At 37.4% G+C, this 14,988-nt stretch overlaps 1 protein-coding gene across 3 annotated transcripts in view; it reads left to right on the plus strand.

Moving 5' to 3' along the window:
* The first annotated feature begins 1,038 nt into the window (after window positions 1–1,038).
* The window catches only part of PKN2 (protein kinase N2), a 172,180-nt gene continuing 158,230 nt past the window's right edge, over window positions 1,039–14,988 (plus strand). For 2 of the 3 annotated variants that reach the window (XM_032624491.1, XM_032624474.1), the window contains exon 1: window positions 1,066–1,451. In XM_032624491.1, the coding sequence (XP_032480382.1) occupies window positions 1,404–1,451 (48 nt within the window). In that variant the 5' untranslated portion in view covers window positions 1,066–1,403. Of the gene's footprint in view, window positions 1,452–14,988 lie in introns of all 3 variants that reach the window. The other variant, XM_032624482.1, reaches the window with a different exon arrangement.

Consider the following 14,988-nt stretch of genomic DNA (forward strand, 5'->3'; position numbering starts at 1 on the left):
TAAACCCCCAACTTAAGACTACTTAGCTACATGTTACTAATAGGTTAACCTGGATGTTTACTACAACAGGGAAAGTTGGCTTTTTCCCATTCATGGGACTAATCCCGCCCCACCGCCTTCACTTTAAATTCAGTTAAAACAATTCAAGAAGCCAACTAATTAAATTCTAAACTCAGCGTAATACTAAAGCCCAAACCACAGTAGTGCAGCGCTTGGGAAAAGGTATCTTTAAAAAACTGTGCATTAGGGCTTCCCTGATGGCGCAGTGGTTGAGAGTCCGCCTGCCAATGCAAGCGACGCGGGTTCGTGCCCCGGTCCGGAAAGATACCACATACCGCGGAGCCGCTGGGCCCGTAAGCCATGGCCGCTGAGCCTGCGCGTCCGGAGCCTGTGCTCCGCAACGGGAGAGGCCACAACAGAGAGAGGCCCGCGTACCGCAAAAAAAACAAAAACCAAACCAAAACAAAACAAAAAACTGCATTAAGAGTTGCCAGAGGTCGAGAGCCGCTAACATTTCTTGAAAAGTACAGACCACACCCCACTTTCGCCAGCTGTGCACCTTACTGGTCGCAGAGGCGCGCAGAGGGTGGGTGCGAGCAAAAGGCAAGATTAATAGCTTGGGCTGGGGAATATTCTATCAGGTTTGAGTCCCGAAACTCTTTGGGTTGTGGAGGTTAGAAAAGGGTCCGTTTACGTTAGGTCTAAACTGTGGCAAGCAAAGAGAAAAGGACCTGGGGAAAAAAACAAAAAGAAGCGAGTACTTTCCCGATTTCTAGCGTTCACAGCGGGACAGTTAAACAAGCAGGAAAGCGGGCGTGTGTTTTCTTCTTCCTCTTCCCGCTTCCCAGGAGACGCGAGCCCTGTCCGCTCCCCCCTTTTCACCCTGGCCGGGTCCAATGGCAGTCCCCGCCGCGGAGCCTGGTCGGAAGCCGCCCCGCCCCGCTCCCGCCCTCTCGGTCCCCTCCGCCCCACCTCCTTCGCCCGGCGGGAGGCGGCGGCCGCGGCCGTCACGTGCCCTGGCAGCCGCCAAGCGAGGCCGCTTTTGCGACGCGGTGACAGCCAAATGGTGCGACAGGAGGAGTTGCCGCCGCGGCCGCACAGCTCCGCACCGAGAGCTTCGAGGCGGCTCCTGGCGTCTCCCTGAGGCAGCGACTTAGCAAGAGAGTCCAGCACGGGCGGGCGGCGGCGAGGGGGAGCCCACTACGAGTGTCCCGGCTCCCCGCCGCTCTCCAAGAACCGGGCGAAATAAGCCGCGCCTCCAGCAGGGGCTGCGCCTCCATGAATCCCTAGGTTTTTTTCTTTCTCTCCCCGCTCCTCACCCCCCACCCCGGATCCCGTCCCGCCTTCTCCCTTCGCCCGCCAGCAGCGGCCGCGTCCAGGTGTGGAGTCCAGAGCGGAACGCAATGGCGTCCAACCCCGAACGGGGGGAGATTCTGCTCACGGAGCTGCAGGTAAGGGCCGCGGCCCGTGCACGAGGCACTGGTGGAGCAGAGGGAGAGAGTCTGGCGCGGGGTAGGGGGCCTAGGGGAGCTGTGCGGCCGCCGCGCCCCTAGCCCGCTAAGTGAGGAAACTCGGGGATGTCACTCGGGAGCCGCTTCCTTCTGGAGTCAGAGCCTCTGCCCCCGCTGGAGCCGTGGCCTGCCACCAACTTAATTTGACTCTGCCTACCAGAGGGACCCCATCCTGCGGCCGGCGTCTGCTCTCACCCGGTCTCCGGGGCGGCTAGTTCGCCTCCCCCTCCCTTGTGTCAGAGCCGCCCGCGGACACCCCTGGCGCCCCCTACCTCCTGCGGGCCGGGCCCCGCCCCGCCTTTCCCTCGAACACCGCTCCTTAAACTCCTTTGAATGACTCCCAGGCTGTTTTCTTGTCCCTCCCCTTCCCCTCCGACTCTGCACAAAGAGCGCCCCCATAACTTCCAGCCCCCAGACAAGTTTTTTTTTTTTTTTTAAAGAAAAAACAAAAATAAAGTGGCTCACTAAATGCTGGCTTCACTTCACCAACCCTCTTTAGGTGACTAGATTTCTTTCTTTTATTTTGAGGGCTAACCCATTTATTTCTTTTTTACCAAGTGATAGTTACATGGTCCCCTTCTCAGCTACTCCCGGCTCAGATCCGGAAGCTCAGATGCTGATGCTTTTCAGGCTTTCATTTTCCCTACTGTTTGAATACCAAAAAAAGAACTACAGAAGTTGTTTACAAACGGCAAAGCAGTCGACTAAGGGAAAATGTTGGGCACCACATGGTTGCAGAAGATGTGAACAAAATAGATCCCTTAATTAAAGTCCACGTTGAGTAGCAATATTATTCTTCCCATTTTCCAGCTAAATATTTGATGATGTAGGCACGATATTGGTGTTTAGGTCTCTTTGATGTGCAGGGTACGTGCGCTACCTTGTTGGGTTTATTTTTCTTTACTTTGGAGTGTCCCAGAGATGTTTACATCTGGATTAAAGTTTCATGCTTGTTCTTTGACTTAAACTTATTTTGGTTTGTTTAAATATAGTCGTCTTTTAGCTACTCGAAGATTGAGATGGGAGTTAAAAGAAAAAAAATAGCCTACTTACATTCGTTTTTGTGTGTTGGGCAGTTAATTTTTTTTGAGAAGGCTGAATCTAGACACTCTGAAGGGTTCATTCTTGATGATTTCAAAATTCAGTTGCTTCTAAGTTTTTTGCTGTTTAAATGTATTTTCGATAAATTCCTATATTAGCTTGCTTTATTGTGCAGTTAGATGTAAGCTTGAAGGCATATAATACTCGATATTTCCTCCATAAAAATAGATTTCAACAAGGTATATCAATGCACTTTTGCAAATTTGGAATCCTTTGGAAATGCAAGGCTGAATTTCATATTATTGAACATGTTGCTATATAGTGTTTTAATTACTCTTAGCCTTTTCTAAGGAAGTCTTCCAGCATACCAGTTAGCTAAATGAATGGAATTTATTGTTTTATTACTTTACGTGAGCTTTTGAAATGAAGTTTGAGGCACATCAGAAATGCTTTCCACTGACTAGTCTTGAAATTTGAAAAGCATATTTTACTTCTGACTGAAAAAAAGCCATGAAAATAACAGAATTTTTCCTTGAGTGGAGTGGCTTCAGAATCATAAAGTATTTGGCATCCTTATTTGTATTTTATAGAAAGTTGACATAAAAAACTCTTATTTCGGTACTGAATGTGAAAATATATTTTCATGTATATTAAAATATAACATTTAGGGACTTTTAATAAAACCATTTTTTACAATAACAAAGAAGCAAGTCAAATAAATAGGAATATTTAAATATGAGTATTTTAAAAATGGGACCAGACTAGGGGAACGTCCAATCTAAAGTTAGACTTTTAAATAAACTAAAATGTAACCCCCTCCAGTAAAAGAATAGTTTTTAATAAGTGTTACATTTTAGGTTGTCATGTATATCCAGGACATTTTTCTTGGTGTATTTGACTCCCAATTCTAATAAAAGTTATTGCATTTGGACTTTATCATGTTTATTAAAATAATTGAAAATATTATTTATATCAGCACTCAAGATGAACCATGATAAAATTTGCTTCACCAAGTATATGCATCTGTTCAAACATTTTATTATTTCATTGGGTCATGAAACTAGAATATAGTAACCAAATATTTATCAAACTTGTTTGGAGAACCAGTTTTTAAAAACCTTCTAAGTTGTTTGAATTTATTTAAATTGCAAAGTTGTTTAATGTGAGGTTCTTAATGCTTTTCTGCCATACAGATTTTAAGTAATTAAATAATAATTTGTGTAGCAAGTTTTTAAATTGTTTAGTTGAAATTGTTACTTTGCCATATCTTTTCTCACTCTGAAAGTTACATGTTACAACTTCTTTTAATGAAATTTATACTTATTTATTTAGAAACATTGTATATCCAACATGTAAAAAATTATTTTTCGAGTTATATGGCAGAATTTGAAATACTTTACTTGAGGTGGAATTGGCTTATTAATAAGTTTTGATTGTGGAAAGACAAAGAAAATCTGAAACCACGGTCTTGTTAATTGTTGTAATATTTCTATATAATGTAGTGTTTCTAACCCTTGTTAGTAATTTAAGAGACATTCAACAAGGAATCATTAATAAAGTATATACAAACTTTGAAGGCTAGAGGCTTCAATGTAAGGAAGAATATTTGCTGTGGTAAAAATAAAAATAGGCTGTTAAAAAACATAAACTTAGTTGGCAATTTCTAATTTTTATCTCTTGTAATTAACTTGTTATGTCAAGTTCTCTTGTTTTTTATTTGAAGTGTAGTGGGAAAATGAGTGTGATACTTTCTTGAGGCCAAAGAAATTAAAGTTTATTTTCAAGGAAACTGAGTTAATAATGAAAACTATATAAAGAATCTCAAAATGAAAATGTTGGCTACAACAATAATTTTGTAGAGTGTAGGCCCAGATATCGAGTAGCATACTTATAAAGTTACCTTGTTAATTATCGGATATTCATCTTCATCAAAATAGCTAATAAAGTGTTGGGAATCTTGAATTCCATTCTCAGCAGAATTTATTTAGGTAGAGGTGACTTGCTCAAGTGGAAGGTTGAGGTAGCTGGTCTTAAGCTACAGGGATTCATTTCAAGAAACCTTTATTGAGTAGCTACCAAAGGTATATTGGAGGGCATAAAGATGACAGGATATGGCTTTCACTTTCTAGAGGAGATTACAAATAACGTTTATTGATTATCTGCTGTATGATAGACATTGTACTTGGTACCCTGTGTACCTTATGTAATCTTTAAAACAATCCAATAAAGTAAGTGTTGTTATTTCCATTTTACAGATCAGGAAACTAAGTTCAGGAATAGTTAAGTCAGTCGTTCATGTTCACAATGTTAAGTCTGAGCTTGAATTTGGATTTATATCTTTTCCACTACACCATTTTGTAATATGTGGACCCATAAATGTTTTGCATTCCAATATTGTAAATGTGTGAACTTTCTAAAAATTGGCCCAAAATGTAGTTAACCAGAGTTAACTTTAATATAAACTTTATACTACTTGTTAGGTTCCTCTCGAACAAGGAAACGTGATTTCCGCATTTTATTTGGTAGTCTATAATTTTTGTTTGTTTGTTTTTGTTTTTTTGCGGTACGCGGGCCTCTCTCTGTTGTGGCCTCTCCCGTTGCGGAGCACAGGCTCCGGACACACAGGCTCATCGGCCATGGCTCACGGGCCCAGCCGCTCCGTGGCATGTGGGATCTTCCCGGACCGGGGCACGAACCTGTGTCCTCTGCATCGGCAGGCGGACTCTCAACCACTGCGCCACCAGGGAAGCCCCGGTAGTCTATAATTTAACAGTGCTTTATTATTGCAAATAAGGTATAACATTCTACAAAGAATAACAGTACAATAACATTTTTGCAGGTTTTCTTCATTTAACAATTAATGTTTCTGATGAAAGTTGTCAGATGTTCACCCAAAACCTTCCAAAAGATTTCACGTTTCTCTGTAGACTGTCCGTAAGATAAACTTTGCTTTAAAATTTTAAGCTATGTAACCAAGCTGTGTGTTTGGCACTGAGTAGGTACACAGTACATTGATGAGAAGGCTCCATTTGTTACCTAGGATGAGAAATGTCTTGACTGTTGAAAGTTGACTATGATCATTGACGTAAGAAATTACTTAGTTTTCTTTATTTTACATTTCTAATCCCTTGTCCCAAAAATATTCCCTTAAAAAGTTCAAAAGGGATTTCTGCACTAGTTATGTTATATCTATATATAGCACCCTCTTTATTTTACACATTTGATGGGAAATTAGGAGGTGGCATCTAATTTTGCAGTGATACTGGAACGTAGAAGGTGTCTGTGTTGGGAGGATTAAGACTAGCATGAGTTGGGGGAATGTAGCATGAGAAAGTAGGTAGATGGTTAAGACACATTTTACAGTTTTTTTTCAAATTATCAATGTAATACAAGTGTATTCTAGAAAATCTGGAAAATGCAGAAAAGCATCAAAGAAAATAGAAGGTGCTAATAGTTCTATCACAGTAATTGACAAGCTTTTCCAACTTATAAGTCCCATGGCATTTGAGTCCATTTCCTCTTTTTCCTCCCTTTTGTAAAAAAATTGAGATATATTTGACATACAACGTGTGATTTTAAGGTATACGACATACTGATTTGATATTTTTCCTTCTGTATCCTATTTTACTTATTAGAATTGTAAAGAGAAATGAGGTTCATAGAGTTTTAAGATAGAAATAGCTGTAGGTAAAAAAAAAAATTGCCACTAGTTCTAGATAAGTGGATCAAAGTAGCTTTATTGACTTTTTTATCTCAAAATATTTTTATTTTGAGTAAATCTTTGTGCTGAAACTGGTATTATAAAATGATGGCTCTAAAATGATCATTTTTTCGATCATCTCTAATTAGTTAATAGAGAGATGAATATCACTTAAAATAATGTTACTTCCAGAAGCATACATGATAGTTGAACAGAGTAGTTGATTTTACATCATTTTCTAGTACTGTGTACTCTGTTGAACAATTGTCAAATGTCTACTGTATTTCAAAAACGAATTTTACTCTAATCAGAGTATGACAGAAATCATGTAACATTTAATACGAATAACTTTTGGTATGCAGCAGAGTTCAAACTTGGCAACAAAGAAAGTCGAAACTAGTTAAAAGCTTTAAAAAGATACTTAAAATCTTGACTGAGAAAAACATACTAATGAAAAAGTAAACTGATATCTTAGAAAAGCAGAAATAGAGAACATTTATTTTGATACATGTCTAGTTTCTCTTAATTTTATTTAATGAAATCTTATTTGAAACTAGCTCTGTTGTCACATTCAGTTTTTCACAATCTCAGAAAAATTAAATTTGTGTAATATTATATACATAAATATTGTCTGTTAAAAATGAAGAACAGGAAAGCCTGGGAGGAGTGTATTTGATGATAAATACCTTAGATTTGAAGGTAACTGTTGGTGTCATGTTATAGAGATGAACTGATAGACAAGAATTACATAATATATACTGTTATTAGGATATATCTATTTTAGGAACTTGGCAATGTTTACTTTCTCTAATTGGTTGAAGCTTTACTGCCCTGGCTTACAAACATCATAATTTATTGGAAAGTTGTTATTACAGAATTTAGAATTTATCTTAGATTATAGAAAATACACTTATCACCCAATACGTATGCTAAATATCATATATTTTACAATTAATCATATTGTTTTCCCTTTCCTATAGTTGTTTCCTTAGAGATTCTCTAAGGAGGTGCTTTTTTTGTCTGTTTCAGAATTTTCATTGAATAAATTTCATTAAATTTTCAGATTTTTTTTCCCATTTATTAAACCTTAGGTACACTGGTTTGGATTAATCATTATCTATCCATATATCATTGTAATAAACACCCATGGACCACCACTCACTCCCCAACTCCCCCTAAAAGCTAGGAACTAACCTATACATGGTTTTTCTTCATTCCATCCCCCTACCTCCACCTTCTTGTCATCCAAAGTAACCATCATCCTCAGTCCTGTTTTCATTCTCTTTTTTTAGTTTCGTTGGATATACAATTCTAAAAGTTATATCTTTTATTTTAGTTGTTTTTATATAATTGTGTTCAATATAATCTCTCTAAACTTGATTTTTCACTTATTATTGCTGATTTAACCATATTATTGTATGTTGCTATAATCACTCATTTTAATTGCTGTGTGATATTTCAATGAGTAAAATATTCAACTCTCCCCTTATTGGATATTTGGATATTTATCCACTGACTTTTCCTTGTTGGGCCTTTATTTATTTTCTGGTTTTTGTAATTGTGAACGATGATACTATGGATGTTCTGTGCATTCTTTCTTATTGCATATATGTAAGAGTTTCTATTAAGTATATACCCAGATGTAGAATTGTTGCCTCACAGGGTAATGCCCAGCTTGCAGTGTGGTTGTGCCAATTTATAGTCACGTCAGCAGGTAAGAGACAAAAGATCCCTTGGTCATCCATCCTTTCTGACATTTGCTGTTGTCTTTTAATTTTTACAAATCAGAAGAGTGTAAAATGCGGTCTCATCAAATGGTCTTGATTTGCATTTTCCTGATCATCACTGATGTAGAACATTTTTTTTTTTAATGTTTAGTGGCCTTTTATGTTTCCTCTTCAGTGAAATTTCTGTTCATGAGTCTTGCCTATTTTTCTGTGTTTTTTAAATTGATTTATAAGAGTTCTTTATATTCCTCATATAAATCCTTTGTGTGTATTGTGAATGTCTTATCTCAGTTTGTAACTTGTCTTTTCACTTTCTTTTGGGGGTTTGTGGGAGGGACAGTTTTAAGTGTTTTACCTTTTTGGCAAATATTGAAAATGATTTACATCATTGTGATCAGCAAGCCTGCACTTAATATCTAGTCTAGGTTTGGTATAGAAAGGGTAAAGTTATACAGTTTATGACTCATGGATTTACAAAGTTTCCACAGGAACAACTATAGGAAGTTGTATAAAATATTGTATTGTTTAACACATACTAGGCACTCAAATGTTATTTGACTCAAAGGGTAAATTTAGAAATAAATAGTGTAAATTATATATGTAAATAGTTCATCTGTTGCTTATTTTCCCATTCCATATCTTTTCAGTGCAAATTTATTACTATTACTAATTATTAATATTTTATTCTTTCATTTGAAGGACAGTATATTCCAAGTCTAGAATTATGTGAATTGGTCATTCAGTCATATGCATAGCTTGTCAATAAAGTGCTGTAGCTGATCAGATTTAATACTGGATATAAAATAGAAAATAATCATCTCTTGCAGAATTTACTGGTATTTACAAACCTGGAATCCTAAATGCGGTTCTTGCCATTGCTGTGATATCTGTTGATGAAAAAAAAATTAAATTTAATTTTTGTTAAGTTTATTGATGGTATGCCTAAAAAACTTTTGACTAATTGGACACTCCTTAAATTCCACTAAGAAAAATGTATTTGTTGAATATATAAATATATTCATATCATATAATCAAGAAGACTTTTACTTAAGGTACATTTTTAATAAATAAGTGAATTTAGTGATTCGTCGTGTAGCATTTTGATCCATTGGCAAATTAGCCTACTTCTCATTTTGCAGCTCCTGTGATTGAATATATCATCCAATATAGCAGTTAATTGTTAAATTATATGTGTGTCTCCCACTTTCAGGACAGGAACTAGGTCTTACTCAGTTTTATTCCCCTAGCACCTGACATATGGCTTTCACTTGATATATGCTTGAATAAATAATGCTTAATAAATAAATGACTGATTTCTATGACTAATTCTATGACCCGTTTACTACATCTGACTTTTCTGTATTTCTGAAGGTGATCATTCTTTTGTTGCCCGTGTTAGAAAGATCTGCTGGTCACTTTCATTTGACTGCTGTCTCAGCCTCTTCAGTTTATTCTTCTATTTATGTAAATTGAATTCATTCATTGCTTTGCCACTGCCCAAGTTTGGGCTCTCATCATTTGAATGATTACAGTATCTTGATATTCCACCTCTACTTCTTAAGTCTCATTCTGTTTTTGTTTAGACTATGTACAGCTGCTAGATTCAGAACTTGTCTGCAGCATTCAGTGACTCCTGACTGCTTGTGAGATACAGTCCTAATTCCTTAGCTCAGAGCTGAAAGCTGTCATTGCCGTGGCCCTAGAATACCTTTTTTTCTTTTTAATTTATTTTTGACGCAGGTGCAAAGGCAATCCTGTGGAGGATTTTCTTTCTTTCTTTCGTTTTTCTTTTAATTAATTAATTTATTTATTTTTGGCTGCATTGGGTCTTCATTGCTGCTCGTGGGCTTTCTCTAGTTGCGGCGAGCAGGGGCTGCTCCCCGTTGATTCTCATTGCGGTGGCTTCTCTTTGCGGAGCATGGGCTCTAGGCACACGAGCTTCAATAGTTGTGGCATGCAGGCTCAGTGGTTGTGGCTTGCGGGCTTAGTTGCTCCATGGCATGTGGGATCTTCCTAGACCAGGGCTTGAACCCGTGTCCTCTGCATTGGCAGGCGATTCTTAAACACTGTGCCACCAGGGAAGCCCCCAAAAATACTTTTTTTTTTTTTTTTTTGCGGTACGTGGGCCTCTCACCACTGTGGCCTCTCCTGTTGCGGAGCACAGGCTCCGGACGCACAGGCCCAGTGGCCATGGCTCACAGGCCTAGCCGCTTCACGGCATGTGGGATCCTCCCGGACCGGGGCGCAAACCCATGTCCCCTGCATCGGCAGGCGGACTCTCAACCACTGCGCCACCAGGGAAGCCCCCAAAATACCTTTTAATTCTTAACTCTTTTCATGCAAACAGCCTATGTTTTAGGCACACCATGATTAGTGATTTTTCCTCACCTATATTTTGTCTGTATTTCATTGTTTTATTTTTTTCAACTGGAATGTTTCTTTAGGGCCTAGTTTAGATTTGCTTTTTAATTTTTTTTCTTATTTTCCCCTAGTCATGTATAATGTCTCCTCAAAATTTACGTAGGATATTTTCTATCTCATGACTTTTACCATACATTGTATTGCACCATAGTTGTTTGCATCCTACCTCATTTTCTCTGCTGTGTTGAATGCTTAAAATCTTTGACAAAAAGAACTATATGTCCTGTCTTCACCTTTACGCCTTTAGTCCTTAGCAGAGCAACTTGTAAATAGTAGCTACTTGTTAATGTCTGTTGAATAAATAACAGGCTCATGTCCAAAAGTCCCCAGATTTTAAGTTTATTACCTAAAACTTTTTTCTTGCTTTTGTTATGGTCTTTTTGAGGGAGCAGAACTGCATTGTGTCGTTTTTCTTTGGGTAGGGCCACTTGACATGTACATGATTTTAAGTTTATTACCTTTAGTCGTAATAATTTAGTTCCTCATCTCAGACCGAGAATTTTCTACTGGCAGAAGGAACAAAGTCTAGATACAACTGAAGCAAGTAATAATAAAAATAGCAATTTTTTATGTTATTAAAAACAAATTATAACTAATTTATATTGATGTTATTTCACTGAATCCTTAAGACAATTCTACTGAATTTTTTGTACTATTATCTCTACTTTAGGCAAGAAAGCAAAAGTTTAAAGGAAATAACCTCCATGGTCACATAATTGGCATGAACCAAGATGCTCTCTGACTTGAGAGGACAAATTCCTCTTAACCCATATACTATAGTTTCTCTTTCTTCTTTTGGCATTTTTCTCTGCTCCTCCTTTTCCCAGACTCACCCCACTCCAGTAACCACCCCCTATCTCCTGTCTGCTCAGGTTCTTACCCTAGCCTTTCACTTTGTGCAGCATCTCTTATATCATTCCTTCTCTCTCAACAATGCCAATGTTTGCTTTTTCATTAGGATTATTCTTGATGACTAGCTAGTTGATCTGAAGGACAGATCTTACCTTCAAGCTCTAGGTAGGATAGGCTTGAACCCACAATCTTATGGCCTATGGAAATCCTAAGTCTCCCCAAGATTTGTTTTCCTGGTGGGAAGCACTTAAATTCTCAGGGCACCCTCTGCTTCCTGGGTTTCTGTTTCTACATATGTTTATAGGCATGTAACAACTTAATTGGTTTCAGCAAAGATACTTATATTTCACTTAGTCCTCTCCCCCATAGTATACCCAGTTTCATATCCCATGGTTGGCTCCTCTCTCCTCAACTTCCTGTCTATTCTTCAGTCCTTTCTTTTTTTTTTTTTTTTTTTTTTTTTTTTGCTGTACGCTGGCCTCTCACTGCTGTGGCCTCTCCCGTTGCGGAGCACAGGCTCCGGACGCGCAGGCTCAGCGGCCATGGCTCACGGGCCCAGCCGCTCCGTGGCACGTGGGATCTTCCCAGACCAGGGCACGAACCCGTGTCCCCTGCATCGGCAGGCGGACTCTCAACCACTGCGCCACCAGGGAAGCCCCTTCAGTCCTTTCTTATTTGCCATCAAAACTCCAAATTCTTCTCTCCCTAAAGAAGAACAGTTCAGTTCCCTCAAATTCTTCCTCTCAAAAGGCAGAGCCAAGTTCCTCAAGTGTTCATCAAACAAGACCTTATATATTAAAAGAATCAGTCCTCCTTAGAAAACAGGTATAGTTGTAAACAGCAAAACTTATTTCTTGCTGTATCAGTAAAACTTATCTAATTTTCTGTTCTCTTGGGAGCCTTGAGGAGAGGGGAAGTATTCTTTTATCTACTAATGAGCCTGTCAGTTAGAAGTGCCTGTGACAATAACGATACTTGACCCTATCAATTCTTAATGCATTATCAGTTTGATACGTAAAGAAAAGGAAGCGTTGAGTTTTAAAAGTATGCATTTTTTTTGAAGATACTTAAGCATGTTACAACTAGTAAGTCATGGACCAGCGCTGTTCATGATGATATTTTCACCCTAAGAACAATGTTGTATGAGTATGTATTCTGTATATGTCTATATAAAGTTGCCAGTTTATAAGTAGAGATGCGGACTGTACTCCATTCTGAGATTTTGCTGTTTCTGCTTCTCTTTATATCCTTCCATTCTTGATGTCAAAATGTACTCTCTTTTAAGAAATGATTAGAATAATTGATAGTTATATTCTAACTGGCAAAATAATAAATCAGTAATCTTATATATATCTGCCAAATTTCTTTTTGGAAATTTACTGATCAATAATTTTAAGGCCTAGTTGAAATCACTGGTCTAGTAGGTAAAGTTTTGAAATCATACAGATCTAGGTTTAAATCCCATATTTAGCACAAATTAGCTCTCTGACTTTGTGGGTTATTTAGCTCCATGAGGCAAGTTTTCTTATAAAAATGGTGATAATTTCTGGCTCAGGGCTATTGTAAGGTTTTTTTTTTATTGAAGTATAGTTGATATGCAATATTATGTAAGTTACAGTGTACAATATAGTAATTTACAATTTTTAAAGGTTATACTCCGTTTATAGTTATTATAAAATATTGGCTATATTCCCTATGTTGTACAGTATATCCTTGTAGTTTATTTTATACATAATAGTTTGTACCTCTTAATCCCCTACCCCTATATTGCCCCTACCTCCTCCCCCTCCCCACTGGTAACCACTAATTTGTTCTCTATATCAGTCAGTCTGCTTCTTTTTTGTTATGTTCACTAGATTGTTGTATTTTTTATATTCCACATGTAAGTGATATCATACAGTGTTTGTCTTTGTCTGACTTATTTCACTTAGTGTAATACCCTCCAACTCTATCCATGTTGCTGCAAATGGCAAAATTTCATTCTTTTTTATGGCTGAGTAGTAGTCCATTGTATATATACCACAGCTTCTTTATCCATTCATCTGTGGATGGACACTTAGGTAGCTTGCATATCTTGGCAATGGTAAATAATGCTGCTGTGAACACTGGGGTGTATGTATCTTTTAGAATTAGTGTTTTTGTTTTTTTCAGATACATACCCAGGAGTGGAATTACTGGGTCTTGTGTAGTTCAATTTTTAGTTTTTTGAGAAACCTCCATACTGTTTTCCGCAGTGGCTGCACCAATATACATTCCCACCAACAGTGTATGAGGGTTCCCTTTTCTCCACATTGTCGCCAGCATTTATTTGTTTGTTTGAAATTTATTTTATGTTGGAATATAGTTGATTAACAATGTTGTGTTTCAGGTGTACAGCAAAGTGATTCTGTTATAAATATACATGTATCTATTCTTTTTCAAATTATTTTCCCATTTAGGTTGCTACATAATATTGAGCAGAGTTCTCTGCCCAATACAGTAGGTCCTTGTTGGTTATCCATTTTAAATATAGCAGCTTGTACATGTCAATCCCAAACTCCCTAACTCTCCCTCCCCCACACCCTTCCACCCTGGTAACCATAAGTTAGTTCTCTAAGTCTGTGAGTCTGTTTTGTAAGTAAGTTCATTTGTATCTTTTTTTTTTTTTTTTAGATTCTGCATGTAAGCAGTATCATACGATATTTTTCTTTTTCTGTCTTTTGTTATTTTTGTTCTTTTTGATGATAGCCGTTCTGACCGGTGTGAAGTGATATCTCATTGGTTTTGATTTGCATTTCCCTGATGTATTTGTTTAAATGATGTACATAAAGTTCCTGGTATATAATAAACAGTAATCTTTCCCCTGCAGGTTTATGTTTTAGGATTACTTCATTTTTCTTTAAATATTTAAGTTTTGTGGTTGACAGGCTGGCTGAAGTTGGGCATAAGAGATCTAGAGAACTGATCATACTTCATAGGTTGTTTTCCCCTCTTTTCTTTCCTCTTTTGCTTCATAGAGGGTATAGTGAGGATAGCTATCTGAAAGATGTGTGTATTTCCATGATTGTCTTAATTTAAATTATCAGTATGCTGAAGTTATGTTGTAAGAATAATAAGAAAATGATAGTTTGATAAATGATGAACTTCTAGGATTGAGCTTTCATATAACAGTCTGTTATTTGTCATGCAAAAAATATGCATTGTAAATATTGAGCAATAGAACAATTCAGAGATTTCATGAAGCAGTTTAAATAAGTTCAGATCCTTATTTTGTCCTTTCCTAGAGGCTTTTGGACTTTTTATAAATTTGAACTAAGATTATATATCTGCAGATTCCAAAATGGTCCCTCACATTTCAGCACTGGAGAAACAGACTTGTGGTAATATACTTCTGAATATTAATAAATAATATCAACTCTAATTGAATATGTTTGAGCTTTGATGTGTAAGTTATAGTAAATGTCCAATTGTTTGTTGCTTATTGGTTAGAATAATTGACTTTTCATTTTGTTGCTGTGGAAACCTTGTCTTTGCACTCCAGCATCAGGAGAGTTCATTTTACTATAAATTTTTGTTCTGGTGTATGTTTTCATTGTGTTAAAACCTCATAAAACTATATATAAAATTCTACACTTAGTTTTGGTTTGTCCTTTTAAGGATTGGAAATCTTAAATATCAGATCTAAAGTAAAATTCTTATCAAATCCCTAAAAAAAACCACTTGACTAAATCTTAAAAAAAAAAAAGTGGGCCTTTCC

The sequence above is a fragment of the Phocoena sinus genome, chromosome 1 (assembly GCF_008692025.1).
Source record: "Phocoena sinus isolate mPhoSin1 chromosome 1, mPhoSin1.pri, whole genome shotgun sequence".
NCBI lineage: Eukaryota > Metazoa > Chordata > Mammalia > Artiodactyla > Phocoenidae > Phocoena > Phocoena sinus.